At 28.4% G+C, this 15,815-nt stretch overlaps 3 protein-coding genes across 3 annotated transcripts; 1 reads left to right on the top strand and 2 right to left on the bottom strand.

The window, feature by feature from the left end:
• The first annotated feature begins 90 nt into the window (after positions 1-90).
• On the top strand, positions 91-11,978 carry LOC132913805 (serine/threonine-protein kinase atr-like). The gene is made up of 39 exons (XM_060972371.1): positions 91-242; positions 320-525; positions 604-774; positions 831-988; positions 1,058-1,207; positions 1,341-1,539; positions 1,612-1,751; positions 1,833-2,401; positions 2,471-2,635; positions 2,703-3,185; positions 3,257-3,434; positions 3,508-3,753; positions 3,827-3,943; positions 4,020-4,142; positions 4,211-4,458; positions 4,522-4,743; positions 4,820-4,991; positions 5,065-5,191; positions 5,253-5,377; positions 5,446-5,606; positions 5,724-5,884; positions 5,965-6,158; positions 6,224-6,308; positions 6,387-6,532; positions 6,601-6,717; positions 6,788-7,152; positions 7,262-7,522; positions 7,641-7,866; positions 8,111-8,295; positions 8,353-8,552; positions 8,621-8,793; positions 8,850-8,993; positions 9,106-9,263; positions 9,331-9,562; positions 9,648-9,786; positions 9,856-9,970; positions 10,054-10,207; positions 10,355-10,591; positions 10,672-11,978. Exons 1-39 carry the CDS (start codon positions 199-201, stop codon positions 10,852-10,854), a joined length of 7,479 nt encoding a protein of 2,492 aa, XP_060828354.1. The 5' UTR covers positions 91-198; the 3' UTR covers positions 10,855-11,978.
• LOC132913843 (odorant receptor 13a-like) lies at positions 10,069-13,128 on the bottom strand. Its single transcript, XM_060972466.1, has 8 exons — positions 12,586-13,128; positions 12,351-12,503; positions 12,090-12,270; positions 11,684-12,012; positions 11,521-11,620; positions 11,332-11,436; positions 11,113-11,268; positions 10,069-11,006 (listed from the first exon to the last, which is right to left on the bottom strand). The coding sequence occupies exons 1-8, from the start codon at positions 12,759-12,761 to the stop codon at positions 10,947-10,949; spliced, it is 1,260 nt and encodes a 419-aa protein (XP_060828449.1). The 5' UTR covers positions 12,762-13,128; the 3' UTR covers positions 10,069-10,946.
• A 136-nt stretch (positions 13,129-13,264) lies between these two features.
• Positions 13,265-15,627, bottom strand: LOC132913830 (actin-like protein 6B). The gene is made up of 6 exons (XM_060972447.1): positions 15,472-15,627; positions 14,911-15,256; positions 14,497-14,826; positions 14,171-14,422; positions 13,894-14,091; positions 13,265-13,817 (listed from the first exon to the last, which is right to left on the bottom strand). Exons 2-6 carry the CDS (start codon positions 15,235-15,237, stop codon positions 13,602-13,604), a joined length of 1,323 nt encoding a protein of 440 aa, XP_060828430.1. The 5' UTR covers positions 15,238-15,256; positions 15,472-15,627; the 3' UTR covers positions 13,265-13,601.
• Positions 15,628-15,815: the final 188 nt, after the last annotated feature.

Here is a 15,815-nt window from a genome sequence, read left to right as displayed (position 1 = left end):
AGTCTAATTTTACCGCTGAATCAAAACACCAAATTTTTGTTTGAAAACATGCCTTTAATGAATGAACACATTTACTATTTTTAAGCAAAGTCTATCGGTTAGCGCAATGTTTGATAATTATTTGATTTTGCTATAATGTAATACTTAATTTTATACATTGCGCACGATCTAAGAAAATTAATAACGTGGATTAATAATATGGAAGTACATGATAACTCAATTATTCTTCAAACTAGTACCAGGTAAAGTATTATGTTAACATTTTTAAAGTATATAAAATTTTTTATTTTAGATAATAATGGGAAAATTATTTTTCTAGTAATGTGACAGTGGCAGATTCGGTATGGAAATTCATTAATAGTCCTATAATTGCAATATTTTCTGATTTAAAAAATGCAACTGCCAAACAAATGCTTTGTTCTTTATTGGAGTCAATAATTAAAAGTTCAGCTACTCTGACAACAGTTTTAATTCCACCTTTCAGCAATGGAATGCAAAATGAATCGCTAAAATGTCAATATACTGGTATAACAATTATGACTAATAAATAATAATGAGGATACATTGACAAAACTCAGTGAAGTAACATACCTTTAATTACAGCATTTACCACCTGGTTGTTTGGTGTTATGTTTCACCTAGTTGGAAATCCTTTAAGTAATGAAGTTCTTAGCAACAGCATAGAGATACAAGCTTGTATGCTTAGAATATTATCTAGACATCATATTACAATGTTTGAAACGATTAGTAATGAATATATAAACATTCTTCAAGGTATATATTAAAAATGGTATCATATATGCAACACCTAATAATATCATTAATTTCAGAAATATCAGAATTTTACAAAATCAGTGGAGAAGAAGATAAAATTGTATTGAACAAATTTCATACAGAAAAAGATATTATAAAAAATTTGAATTTGCAAGCATTTCCTGTTACAATAAAATACTGTGATATACCACAAGTGCAAACATCTATAATTAAAGTAACACATTTTTATCTAATTTTCATTAATGTATTTTATATTGTTATAAAGGTTGTTATATTTTTTCAGATTATAGAAAGGACAGGGGTTTCTGTTTGGAATCATAAAATACTCTCTGAAAAAGTATTAAATATAATGATGATATCTGTTCCAAATGTAAAATTTATAGCATTAAATCTTTGTATAAAATTAATGAAATTTTCATTACTTAGTAAACAGGCAAGTATATTGTATAATAAGTTAATATATATATATATATATATATATATATATATATATATATATATATATATATATATATATATATATATATATATATATATATCAATAATTTGGAATTAAACATTTTAAGGAACATGAAAATTTGATACTCTATGTTATTGAGATTATTAAGTTACTTCCTACGTGGTTAAACTTATATGAAGTATCAGAGAATCAATTGAATAAATTTTTATGGGCATCTATTGAACTTATTCAGTCTTTATCAGTATCTTCAAACAGCATTGAACTGTGCTTTCAAATCATTGATTTTACTGTTAATGGAATAAAATGTGAGTTAATTATGTATAAATATTTTTGGCTCTCTCTTTGTAATATGTTATAAATTAAAGATTCATGTTTAGGGCAAGATACTAATCTTAATGCTGTGGAAGAAATACAAAAAGTAGCGTGTAGCAAGATTCAGCAATATTTTATCATGAGACCAAGGATTTGTAGTCCTTCTGAAATAGAAAAATTTATTTCATATTTTGAATATTGTCCGGTTTGTAACAATTAAAATTATGTGATGGTATATTCAATGCATAAACTATTATAGTATTTTAATGCAAAAAAATCATTTCAGGATTTTATTATAATTTTTATTCATTGTGTACTTATTGATATCAAACACACAGTTACTGCAAACGCTTCAGTGAATAATATATGTAAATCATGGAATTTATTAAAAAAAGAGTTAATAACTGCAACACAAAAGGAAAGGTTTAAAACATCCATGTGTATCTTAAAAGCCTCACATATTTTACAATCATGGCTGAAAGAACTACAGTTAACAACAAATTTATATACACATGAATTAGATTATGTTTTGAAGGCATTATTAAAAAATCTAAATTCTGGGCTATGTCAGCAAAAAGATATTATTTTCGAATGTCTAATACATATGATAGCACATGATGAATCAGATAAAGATTTAATTCAGAAAATACTAACATTACCATTTAATCAAAATATTGAAATTCCTGTGGATATACTCAATAATCATGCAAAAGAAATTGCTAAATCTCTTGATACTGATACAATGTTAAAATGTCTCGAAGCTTTATGTGAACATGGTACTGGAATGGAACGATTAAAGCTATTAAATACGTGTATAGTAGATCACCAAACTGAGATAGCAGCAGGAGCAGTATTGTAAGTAATTTATGTCTGAAATTATAAAAGTAATGAAATAAATATGTTAAACCATGTAAATATTGATAGGGATAGTGTACTACTTTTAAAGAGTGAAGGAGTACAATTGGGAAATATTTCAAGATATGTTCTTCAACCTGCATTACATTCAAAAGAACAGAAAGTTCATGAAATGCTTGTAATTGCATTGAGTAAAATATGCTGTTATTTGTCAAGATGTGGAAGTTTTAAAAGGTAATTTGTTATTATATAATTTGTTCGTTAATCAATGAAATGTTCGATAAAATATTTTTGTTCACAGAGGATCTGATAATACAACATGGACATTAAAGTGCAAATATTGTAATGATATATCTGAAAACAATATAAATTCTAATGCTTATATCTTGGAAGAATACGATCATCTTCTTCGTCCATATTTTAGTTTATTATCTTCAAATTTTGTTTCAGTACGTTTGAAAATTTCTGAAAATATTCTTTCTTTTTCAAATCACATTATGTCCTTTAACAATAACAAAGTAGCAAAAATGTGGTTTTTATATATAGAAGATGAAAATCCTGCAATCCGTTTCAATATTACTACAGCAATAAAAAGACTATTACTGAATAAAATAGGCATTGTGTCAAAATTTACTATGACTATTGAAGATGATGTACCTGTTTGTTTAGACGAATTTGTTGGATCACTTATAAATACTATAGTACGAGCGCTTATGAAAGCTTTAACAGATGCAAACCATGCGTTGCATGATACTTTACTTATTACTGCAAGAAATTGTGGATGGTATAGCAAATATTTAAAAATATCTATTTTGTTTAATATATATATAATTTCCTAATCATTTTCAATTTTAGTGTTCCATTGTTTATAATTGAAAGGCAAATTTTGAATATATTTTTAATTACTATATTGCACTCAACATCATCTTCAGCAGCAGTAGCTTTTGCAATTACCGCATATCATGATATTGCTAAATTCTTAAACGTTTCTCCAAAAGTTTTATACATTAGATATAAAAAACATTTTCTCAAGGTATATAAATTTTACTAAAATTAGAGGTATAAAATTATATTTTATCAGGCAATAGTATATTTTTCCATTTTAGCTCATAATACAATGTGCAGTTCATAACTTCATACATTATTCTTACAATATGGCTACATCTATACACCGTGTTGCAAAATGTATTGGATACGAAGGATCACGTCAGTTATTATGCAAAGACGGGCATTATGCAGTTTGTTTTTTACTTCCTTTTATTATTGATGTGCCGAATGCAAGAACTCTTTTGCATGACATAGCTGAATTAACCAGTATGGATGAGAAACAAATGTTAAAAGAATATTTTCCTGTATGTATATTAATAAGGAAATGTATTTATTTTGTTGTTGTCAGTTATTACTTTAATTTAAATATTTGTTTAGTACATTTGCAGTTATGCATTTCTGAATATGCCTCTTGCTACTGCTACGGAATGTTTAAGATTAGTTTCGAAAATTACGCAGACGAATCTATCACTTTTAACAAGACAATCATTTATGGTAATGTAAATAATACACAAATTGGACTAGATTATTAATACTCAATTTTAATAACTTCAATAAATGTGATTAATAGGGCATATTTGAAGAACTAATATTAAACTTTCATGAGTCTCCTAAGAAAATAGTTGGATTATTAAAAATTATATCTGATTATGATAGTAATGCAGATAAAAATTACGTTACACATAAAGGAATTGTAAGTTCGTATCTTTAATTGTTTCTTTTTACAAGAAAGAGTCAAATATACATGTGTAATATTTACAGGAATCTTATTTGAATTTACGTTTACATGGCATATTAGTTAATTTTGATATAAAGCTTGGATTAAAATCGGACGAACATACACAGCAGTCAGCACTTGCTTCATTAGCTGCACTAATGGAGTATATGGGTGCACAATATTTGACACCGCTGAGGTATAAGATTTTGGCGACACTACGAACTTCGCTAGGATTTAAAAGACCAGGATTTAGACCTCTTGTTTGTGATGCATGGAATGCATTTATTCATAAGTATGTAATAAAAATCATTTTGTTTGCAAATAACGAATAATGAATTGTGTATTAATTTTTCAGTATAGCTATTAAAGAACTTGGTCCATTGTTACCGACGATATATGTTTCATTAATATCGTTATTAAATATGTATCGAGAAAAAATAATTACAATGCTAATGTTCCTGCTTATTAAATGTAATGAAGAATGCCCAGAACATATCGCAGAATTGTTTTTTATAGATGATATTGAAGTACCTGTTGAAATTTCAAGCATAATTAAAGCACGAATTTTACAAACTAGGTATATAAAATATATTTTTTTTCCAAATATTAAATACTTAAATAGTTTACTATATTAACGTTTGTATAAATTTTAGGCCTAAAGGATTTGAAGAGAATTTAAAATTATGGCTTAAACGAATTACGCATGAAACGGACGAAGTAATAATCAGAGCTTTGATGTATTTACAAAAATTTTTAGCTGAAAATCGTAGTCAACTGAATGAAATGATTTTGAGTGAAACAAATATCCATCCATTGATTGTTGATGTGGGTTTGTTACTTAAAATAAAAAATATGTTAATGATATATAGTAACTATTATGATATAAATAACTTTTTAGTTATTATACACATTATTAATCGGATGTCAACATAAAGATGAATCTATCCGTCTATTATATGGCGAATGTTTAGGAGAATTAGGAGCTATTGAACCAAGTCTTCTCCCTCGTAGAATTATTTCTAGAGGTATACTGTGCATTAATTTGTTATTTATTTAGTTTTTATATTAATTTCTTTTACATTTTAGTTGACAGTAAATTTATTTCTGATATGAATGAAGAATTTGCTTGTGCTATACTTTTTGAGCATGTTCGGGCGTTTCAAATGCAGAAAAGTAGTCAGAGTATGGATTGTTTCTCACTTGCTATTCAAGTAAGTTATACATTATGACCTTCTCTATGACAGATACATTTGTATTTTACAAAAGTAAATAATTTTAGGAAATTTTAAGAACATATGATATTTCGCCCCAAGGGAAAAACAGCGAATTATGGAATAGTTTACCAGTGACTATGAAACAGATCATTACCCCATTTTTAACTTCACATTACAAGATTGCAACTATCAGTGATGACAAAACATTTCCTCATCCTATTTATGGGTAAATATTTAATAAAAAAGGGCTATAATATTGAATTATTATTATTATTATTATTATTATTATTATTATTATTATTATTATTATTCATTATATTCAATTAACTTATTTTTCAAACAGTTCTGAAGCCGGTTCCTCTGTAGAAAACTGGGCATATAATTGGTTTTGTAATATGTTTAGTAATATCCACGATGAATCTCTTAATAATGTATTACGTGCATGTAAATTAGCGCTCAAGCGTGATATAAAAATATTAACATTTTGTTTACCCCATGTTGTTGGTAAGTATTTTTGTTAATATTATTTTCGCAATATGAGTCATTAACTATAACTTAAACATATATTATATTTTACTGATCAGCGTATATAATAACAAATAGTACTGTACAAGAGCACGCAAAAATACGAGAAGAAATATTAACAATTATCGATGTTAGAAAAAAACCTACGCTTGATCCTGAACTATTACGTCATAGACCTCTTAGACATGGACATAGAATAAAAGCAGATGATGCCAGAATTTCCGAAGAAACTAGGCGTACACGTTGTGCACAGGTATGTATATAAAACATGATATTTTTACTGCTCAATTAATAATCTTTTTTATAATTTTCGAATAGATCATATTTTCAGTATTAGATCATTTACAAAGATGGCTTTGGGAACAACGATTGGTTCGAAATCACAAGTATGAAGCTTTAAAGAGTGAGTCCTTTATATTTAAATTGTTAACAATAAAATATAATAATTATTAATGAATATGTATTTTATTGTTGAATCTAGACTTTTGTGAAACATTAAATGCATTAGTAGTGGCAGAAGGATGTTATCAATTTCAAGAATATCATAGAGCACTAATGTATTTAGAACAACACATGGCTTCTTCTAATAAGGGATTATCAGAAGCATTAGAGGGTGGATTACTTGCTGTAAGTATCAATATAGGGTTAAAAATAGTCCGTTTGTTAGCTATATCTTCCTTTTTGTGTATATGTAGAAAATATATGCACAACTGGATGAACCAGATGGTATATCTGGCATATTAGCTACACAGGACCATACTCCTACAGTTCAACAACTAGTTTTAGCTCATGAAGTCAATGGGCAACTTCAGGTATAATAAAATTTATTTATTTAAATATTAATATATATCCATATATTCGAAACGTTCATCAAATATATAGGATGCTGCTACCTGTTATGAGAGATTGGCACAGAAAAAAACTTCGAAACATACATATTTACAAGGAATGATCCAGTGCTATCTTGGTCTCGATCAACCTTTTACAGCAAAACATATCACTGAAGGAGTCTTAAGTAACAGATCAGAATTAGAGCCATTAATGATAGAACATGAGCCGTTTTGGAGATTAGCCCATTTCATAAGATTTGATGACCCTTCCCAAAAAAATATAAAACATGTACTACTTGAAGATCTTAAGAAAGGTATTAAACCAGATTTATCATCCTTAAAAAAAAATCTGGTATCATTGTTAGAAGATGCGTCACGGCCAGGGGCTTATCAACAAAGCTATTCTTACATTATGAAGTAAGATTAATATTTAAAACTATATCTCATGCTAAAAAATGGTTTATTGTATCTTACTTATTGTCTTACTGAACTAATTATTTTTTACTGTACTTATTATGATGGATAGGTTACATATATTAAATGAATTTGATAAAGCAGTTGCTACTATGCTAACTGATATAGGAAAATTACCAATGATATTCGAAGAATGGGAAAAACGTGGTCAACTTGTCCGCGCTTCACGAGGAGTAGAATTTGTGTTGAGTATGCGTAGAGCTACACTAGATTTGGCTCTTCAATTACAGAGAGGAGTTGAAAACAAAGAGAATTCTGTATTAAAACAAGAAATTGGCAAGATTTGGCTTAAGAGTGCAAAGATTGCGAGAAAGTAAATGCTATTATTTATAATACATATATAACATATATTTTTAATTTAATTACAATTTAATTTAATTTAATTACATATATAATATTTATCATCTTGCTTTGTTACTCATTTCTTTCAGGAGTGGATTACATCAACAAGCATATATGTATATTTTGTCTGCTAGTGATTCTTGTCCTCCACAACAACTTTATATAGAACAAGCACAATTATATTGGCAAAAGGGCTGTCAAGAAGACGCTTTTATAACCCTAAAGCGTTGTTTTTCCAGTTGTTTTCGTCCAGCTATGCACTACAAAAATTTGCCAGCAGGAGAATCTTTAGAAGAAAGGAAGCAATGTGCAAAGGTTTGTTTATACAAAAGAAGTATAGTGCAATATTAAGGTGGGATTTCCTATGTGTGTCCAATCAACGCACGCATCTGTATCTTAAGACATAATCTTAAACTCTCAACAAAGAAGCATGCTTTTGTGTTTGTAGCGATATCGTGTGATTCGCATTTAGGGCTATGTCTGATGCAACCGTGCGCGTTGTACGCACATAGAAAATTTCACCCTTAGCCAATAATACCAATATTCATTTATTGTATAGGCAAAACTTTTATATGCGAAATATAATGATGAAACAGTTAATGTAGATACTGATGCTAATATTATAAATTACAAAGAAGCTATTGAAGTTTGGAGAGAATGGGAAAAAAGTTTACTGTTTTGTGCACAGTACTATGAGTCTGTTATAGATAGAATGTCTGATGAAGAGAAAGATTCAAGGGGACGGTAAGTACAAAACAATACACTATTTCTAATGGGTAAGATAATTAACAATATGTTTAGAGATTTACAAGTGCATACCATGAATTACTATGGGAAGTCGCTTCAATATGGTTGCAAGTACATTCATCAATCTATGCCAAGAATGTTGACTATATGGTTGGATTTCGCTTCGCGTGCAACATCAAGATCTGACAGTCTTAATGATGGGGAACAAGAAAAATTTCGACGAGACGCATTATTAAAAATGTCAAAAATTATGGGTGGGTATAATAATTCCAACTATTGAATTAAAATAAAATTAAATGACGATTTCTTCCCTATGGTATAGAAGTGTATCATGAAAGACTACCAATATTCATGTGGCTAACTGCATTTAGCCAACTTGTATCACGAATATGTCATCCTTCCCTTGAGGTGCAAAAGACTATCTGTGCCATATTAGTAAAACTAATTCATGCTTATCCCCAACATAGTTTATGGATGATGGCATCAGTTATTAATGTAAGTTTCTTATCTATTAATAATTAAAGAAAATTTTAATAGAATATTCTTTACAGTCTTCATATCCTGCACGGCAAAGACGTTGCCGAGAAATTCTTAGTCATCCTAAACTTAAAACGCCAGAAATGACCAAACTTATTACAGATTTTCATAAATTATGGGAGCGATTAATTGAATTATCAAATAAAGCAATACCAGAAGTAAGTTAAAATAATTTATAAATATTAAAATAATATTTATAATTTATATTTATAATTTATAATTATTAAAATAATTTATATAAATTTTTATACATTTATGATTTTTTAACAGGGTGTTATGAATACTACGGTAAATCTTTTGTCACGGAATCTTCCCCGTTTACTTTCAAACAAGGAATTTAGTCCAATAATGATACCAACAACCAAATTTAGGCAATTGCATTTGCCGTCTAAGGGCATGTCGTTAGAAAATTATAATGCATTTTCTTCGTATGTATGACATTCTTTATCTCCCACTGTATATCATAAAAAGTTTATAATCTTTTGTAAATTTTAGAAATTGGATTCATATATCCGGAATAGAAGATAATGTAGCTGTTATGCCATCTCTTCAAAGACCGCGGCGTATTACATTAATAGGGTCGGATGGTAAAGATTATTTATTTATGTGTAAGCCAAAAGATGATTTACGAAGAGACTTCAGATTAATGGAATTCAACGATATTGTAAATAAATATCTTCAAAATGATCCAGAATCTCGACAAAGAAGATTGTATATACGGACATATGTAAATACATAATAACTTTAAATGTACTGTTAGAAACTTAAATTTTAATTACAGAGTTTAAATTAATTGTAAGTTTAAATTACAGAGCGTTGTACCTCTGAATGAAGAATGCGGTTTAGTAGAATGGGTACCGAATTTAGTTGGGTTTAGACCCATTATTATAAGTTTGTATAAAGAAAGAGGTATTGCAATTTCGAATAGAGAACTTAGAAGCATATTATGCTGTAAGTAGAAATTTGTAAAAAAAAATTGTTGATAAGTACAAAAATCCTTACTTGAACATTGCATTGTAGCGTTAAAAGATCCATTGGAGAAGAAAAGGAAGGTATTTCTACAACAACTTCTTCCGCGTCATCCATCAGTACTCGGAGATTGGTTTCGTCTTACATTCCCTGATCCATATGGGTGGTGCGTTTCACAATTATTTCTGTAAATAAAGTAAACATATATTATTTAAACGTAAAAAAATAATAAATATATATGTATAATAGGTATGAAGCACGTACTGCCTATATTAGAACTACAGCAGTAATGTCTATGGTGGGATATATTCTTGGCCTTGGAGATCGTCATGGAGAAAATATATTATTTGATTCTAAATGTGGAGATTGTGTACACGTAGATTTTAATTGTTTGTTTAATAGGGTATGTAAAAGATTTATTCATAAATTAAAACCACAATATAATTTAAATGCTTCACATTTATTCTTTGTTTTAATATCTAGTAAGACAAAACATGACTAAGTAGTTTACATAAGTATTGTAATAATTCAAAAATATTTCAATTATCAGGGAGAATTGTTTGAGTGGCCAGAACGTGTACCATTTCGTTTAACGCATAATATGGTAGATGCTATGGGACCATTAAAAATTGAGGGACCGTTTAGGCGCGCTTGTGAAATAACTATGAGGGTTCTCCGACAACAAAGTAGCACATTATTAAGTGTATTAACACCATTTGTATATGATCCACTTGTAAGCTGGAATAAGAATCATATTAGTGAAGGTGGTGAGAAAACAAATGAAAAAGTAAGCCATAATATAATATATTAATAATGCAATAAATTGTTAATATAAATGGAACATAAAATACAAAATTAAAATTTTAGGCTGTGGAACATATAAAAAATATAGAACAACGACTCAAAGGTTTAATTCGATATCATGGAAAAAAATTAGAGAACATTGCTTTAAATCTTAGTGTTGAGGGACAAACTAATCAGTTGATTTTAGAAGCAACTAATGTAGATAATCTTTGTCAAATGTACTTTGGATGGGGCGCATACATGTAAAGAATATTGTGATTTATTAAGTATTTAATAATTTAATGTTTATACATCAACTGATTATTAGTAAATTGAAACTATACAAACCAGTTCCTAGACTAAGATTCTGAATTGAAGCTCTGAAGCATCATAAAATATGAAAATGCAGTACTGAGTATCTGTAAATATATATAAACTGTCAAATAATTGTTATTATCTCGGTAATATTATGCTAACGAAAATTTTACATATTTTTTTTAGATAAATATGTGATGAAACTTTTACCGCTGTAAAATTTTCCAAATGCATTATGTATAATTTTCCTGCTGTAATATAACTAGGTCTTTGAGAACGCACAATGATCATACACAGTTCATCTTTAACAAAAGTTGCTAATTGAGACCATTGTATGGAATATACAGCTGTGCTTATACTGAAACTCTTTTACATTAAAAATTAAGTACATCTATTCTTATACATATGTAATTATATAATATCATCCACCTCTCGTATTAACATGTCTCCAGGAAAACAGAAAAGTAATAATTGAAAAAATGCCACGATTAAATGAGAAGCAAACTTAATCATTTTAGACTGTTCCATTAACGTCTGTAATGCAAAAATGTGTATTAAATAACATATAATAAGTTGCTTATGATTTATTACAATTTTTAAATCTATAAATATGCGTACTGCAGAAACCTGAAATCCAACGAAACAAATTAGGAGACTACTGATCATTGCTTGTAAAAAGAGTATTAGATGGAAATTTTTTTCCATATTGTCGCAAAACCTGAATTATATTAAAGTGAATAAGAAATAATAAAATTTTTGGAAGCACATGAAATCTATTTACCAAAGCACTACTTGATGATGTTTGATTACATGTATTATTTGAATTTTGATTTCGTATAAATTTGCATTTATGTGTTCTGAATTAGTCTTTAAACTAGTTATCTGCAATAATTGGATTATTTTAAAATAAATAACATTACAATTATATACATATATATAGTAGAATATAATACATACACGATAGATGTATGAATCGAGTTGTTTTACATTTTTTCTAAGTACCGCAAAATGTCCGCATGTATGAAGTAGAGCAGTTGCAATTAGACCATCAGTTGCAAGCATGACTAAACAACAAATACTTGTTGCCAATATTTGAGACGCATATGCAATCTATATATGAAATTATATTTATAAACTAGTAACTACAATTAAATCATGTCTGTAATGCAAGTGAAATGTAATGATACCTCATACAAGGGAAATTTATAAAAAGCCACAGGATATGATGCAGCAAATGGAAAGTTCACAGTAAAATTATCTGAATCTTTATGCTTTGTAATTAATATTTCGATAATAGGTAAACTAAAGAAAAATAATAAGGCATTACACATAGAAATGAGATATCCTTTGGTAATGGTTTTAGCATATCTGAAAGAATATATATTATTTATATGGAAAATACATTTATAAAACAAATAATTTAGTTTTATATGTTAATAATTATATACAATGCATATTTTTGTAAGTATTCAAAAACATTAGCTTCAATTATTTTCCAGTAATCTGTTAACATGAATTCAATAAAAAGCTCTAAATTCTTTCTATTGAACATCCAAATTGCTGATTTTAACATAGCAAGCGAAATTGTTAGTAAAGTTGAGCTATGAACAATAAAAAGAAGGATCTAATAAATATCTTATTTACAAGAAATGTTGATTACTTCATTTTTAGAAATATGCAAACCCTATTTCCATAACAATGTTTAAGTCATTCCAATTTGTACAAATCATCGTTATTTGTGGTATAATAATAAGCATAATACAACTAATACATATAACATATCTCACAATACTTATTGGATAAAGTCCAACAAATTTAAGAACTAGTTGATTTATGAAAACATAATTTCTAATATTCATTGTATTTGACTATCTATTTAGACATTTGTTTTATAATAATAAACACATTTTAAATAAATGACATTATTTGCACATTTAAAAACTATGTTTCCACACAATTTAGATTTTATCCATGTTTAGGACTCATTCCGTCATTACTGGACAACTACTTTTAAACAGCGAAACATTGTAAGTTTAACACGTTTAATCGTTTCCCTAAATTATTAAGAGCATAATGACATATTTGCTTTGTGGAGTACTTTTTGCTAAAACGTATAAAAGAAAGTATACAGTCATACGGGAACGGTCATTTAATGAATATGTCTAGTCTCCTTTGAAGTTATATACTTGGATCATACATTATTTGCACATCTTTGCCATAGAATATTAAGTATAATGACAAGGAGGAACTTTAAAAAGAAAGCTATATTTTACTGTAGTATTCTATGAGGGAAAATTGTCCCTAGAATTAAAGTTAATTTCAAGAGGAAATATATGTGAAGGAACAACAGTAATCATGAAGATTTCAAAGACACAGCCTTTTACTGTAAGTTTTTATAAAAATCTTAGTACAACTCTTTATACACCATTTTTTGTAAAATTTTATTGCGTCTATGTGGTGCATTAATAATAAATAAAATTTTTATGTCTGACTGCATATTTTACAGATTTCAGTAATACACACAAGTAAAATATATTTACTCATGTTTTAGAACAATATTTAGAACACATTTAAATGAATATTATAAAAAACATTCAAATCTTTCATGATTGCATATCAGACTTAATTCTATCAGATGTATCAATTTATAGTTGTTTACTTAACACATTTATCAGAAACATATTTGTACAAGTTTCTATTTAAGGACATTTTCGTTCTACTTGGCTTTTGCCGCTTTCTTCATATTCTTGGCTCGATATCCACATTTGTTGGAAAGTTCCAATTGAAGCCAAAATTGATCCACCGATCCAAGCTCCGAATCGCCGTTCAGCACATCCATTTACACTAATTAGTTTCAACCTCATACTAGATGGAATTCTCATAGAAAGATCTCGGTTTAAACGTTCCGGAAAGCCCTGTATGATATTATATGAATGTTAAAAATTATGAAAAATTTTTGATATGAAATTAACATTTTTTATTAATATATACCTGAATGAACGAATTGCCACCAGTCACAACAACACTACCATAAAGTGCTGGTCTTACATCAACATCACACATGCCTACACTAGTTGTAACAATATGACCTACTCCTAACATAGTATTACCAACCATACCACCACGCATTTGTACCATACTGGGGTCAAAAAGTGCTTCTGGTATACGAAATCTTTCGCTTCCAAAATCCTTGAAATTTTATTTTATTGTTTTATTAAATATCTAACTATTCAATTTTTTTGATAATTATATATTACTTAATTTTTACCTGATGATATCCAGCCGGAAATTCATATTGAACTGCAGGAATTGTGGAAACAATTTTTTCATCATATGGGGTTTCTGATACTTGCAACACTGTAGCTTGGAAGTCCTGTATAAGTTTTTTTACCATATAATTATGCCAAGATTTAGTAACTTCAGGTAATCCCTTCTTTTTTACCCATCTTGGTTTTTCATGATCTTTAACAACTTCTTTGCTACCCACCATGTAAGAAGGGGACAAGTCAATGTCATTATCCTGTTATTATTTTGAAAATACAGTTATCCATCTTCTACACTATCATAAAAGAATATTTACAATTATATTTATACCTGAAGAAATTGTCTGCATTGCATACTTATATAATCTCCTCCAAGTGGAGATTTAACTATTGCCTGTGTTAATACAAAACCGTCTTGAACTGGTACAGCAGAAGTGTGTGTTGCACCACTGTCAACTACAATACCAGTTGCTCTACCATTCGCAAAAGCAGCAAGAACTGCATTTTTGACAAGGAAATAGGCTGGTACATTATACTTCTCAAACATTAGTTCAGTTAGTTTTTCTCTTTTACTGCGTACATTCCAGGGAGATTCAGAAAACAGTACTGGATGATATTCTGCATCTGACTGAATTACTTTGGAATAGGTATAATCTAAAACCTATTAAAACACATACTCAGATATATCTATATTCTATACACATGAAAATGAAATTTACTGCAGAATATTATATTTCTATATTACCTTCTCAAAATGATCCCAATCCTCAATCATCCCATCCTTCATGTAACTTACGACTTCCATATTCTTTCTTGGAACATGAAGTATAGTAGTATCAATATAATACTTGGTCCCAGATTGTGTAATATTGTTGTCTGGCTTTTTATCATCAATATCCATTGGTTCTGTTTTTGTTGCTGTACAATTGCCATCTTCTCCTATACCTATAACTGCTGGAATTTCAGCTTTAGGGGTGTCTTCTTGAGCATAACCAACTCTTAAAGAATGATGACCCAAGTCAAATACTAAGGCTCCAATTTCATCTCCTCCATAAAGCATGCCACCTGACATTTTGTTGATTTTAAAATATCTATGATAAGAATTAGATTGTTTCAATTGAAAAATCTTCCCTTAATAACATTTAAGTTTATATCGTTAGAAAAAACTAGCCTTAAATGTAGTTTTTTATAAAAATAATATAAATAATAAGTTTACTATAGACAAATTGGAGTGGAACAAATATAATACTAACAAATTCGTGAATTACAAATAAATTTCTATCTCTCTCTTAATCTTATAACTCACCGTAACTTCCTTACAAAAATAACTCAATGAAATTGCAAAAATACATGCATTTGACGACTACATGAACGTTTATTTACGTATTTCTTTTAAATACAACAGAAACATAACCTCAAATCAGAAAGACGCTTGATACCGCCACCATAAACATGGTCATCTCTAGATACACACAATCGAATTTTATAATCCTTAGATCTCCTCACATGTGTGTTTCGCATAAGAATTAAATGGAGATATATTAATAGTTTATTGTAAACAATTGTAAAATCACGCAGCAATATCATTTTTGTAACACAATTATAATACAAAATAAGTGTATACAATATTTTTCGTATTACTTAATATTT

Source organism: Bombus pascuorum, chromosome 13, assembly GCF_905332965.1.
Source record: "Bombus pascuorum chromosome 13, iyBomPasc1.1, whole genome shotgun sequence".
Classification (NCBI taxonomy): domain Eukaryota; kingdom Metazoa; phylum Arthropoda; class Insecta; order Hymenoptera; family Apidae; genus Bombus; species Bombus pascuorum.
Note: the sequence above shows the minus strand (reverse complement) of the source record. Positions and strands in the feature narration are given on the sequence as shown.

Excerpts from the sequence above, each read along its gene's own strand:
- LOC132913843 (XM_060972466.1), bottom strand. The coding sequence starts at position 12,761 with ATGAATATTAGAAATTATGTTTTCATAAATCAACTAGTTCTTAAATTT. Across the intron at positions 12,013-12,089 it reads ATAAATTTCCCTTGTATGAG|ATTGCATATGCGTCTCAAAT; the intron begins GTATCATTACAT and ends TTTCATATATAG. Across the intron at positions 11,621-11,683 it reads CATCATCAAGTAGTGCTTTG|GTTTTGCGACAATATGGAAA; the intron begins GTAAATAGATTT and ends AATATAATTCAG.
- LOC132913830 (XM_060972447.1), bottom strand. The coding sequence starts at position 15,237 with ATGTCAGGTGGCATGCTTTATGGAGGAGATGAAATTGGAGCCTTAGTA. Across the intron at positions 14,827-14,910 it reads ATTGGGATCATTTTGAGAAG|GTTTTAGATTATACCTATTC; the intron begins GTAATATAGAAA and ends GTGTTTTAATAG. Across the intron at positions 14,423-14,496 it reads AATGCAGACAATTTCTTCAG|GATAATGACATTGACTTGTC; the intron begins GTATAAATATAA and ends AAATAATAACAG.
- LOC132913805 (XM_060972371.1), top strand. The coding sequence starts at position 199 with ATGGAAGTACATGATAACTCAATTATTCTTCAAACTAGTACCAG. Across the intron at positions 2,402-2,470 it reads ATAGCAGCAGGAGCAGTATT|GGATAGTGTACTACTTTTAA; the intron begins GTAAGTAATTTA and ends AAATATTGATAG. Across the intron at positions 4,459-4,521 it reads TGGAATGCATTTATTCATAA|TATAGCTATTAAAGAACTTG; the intron begins GTATGTAATAAA and ends TTAATTTTTCAG.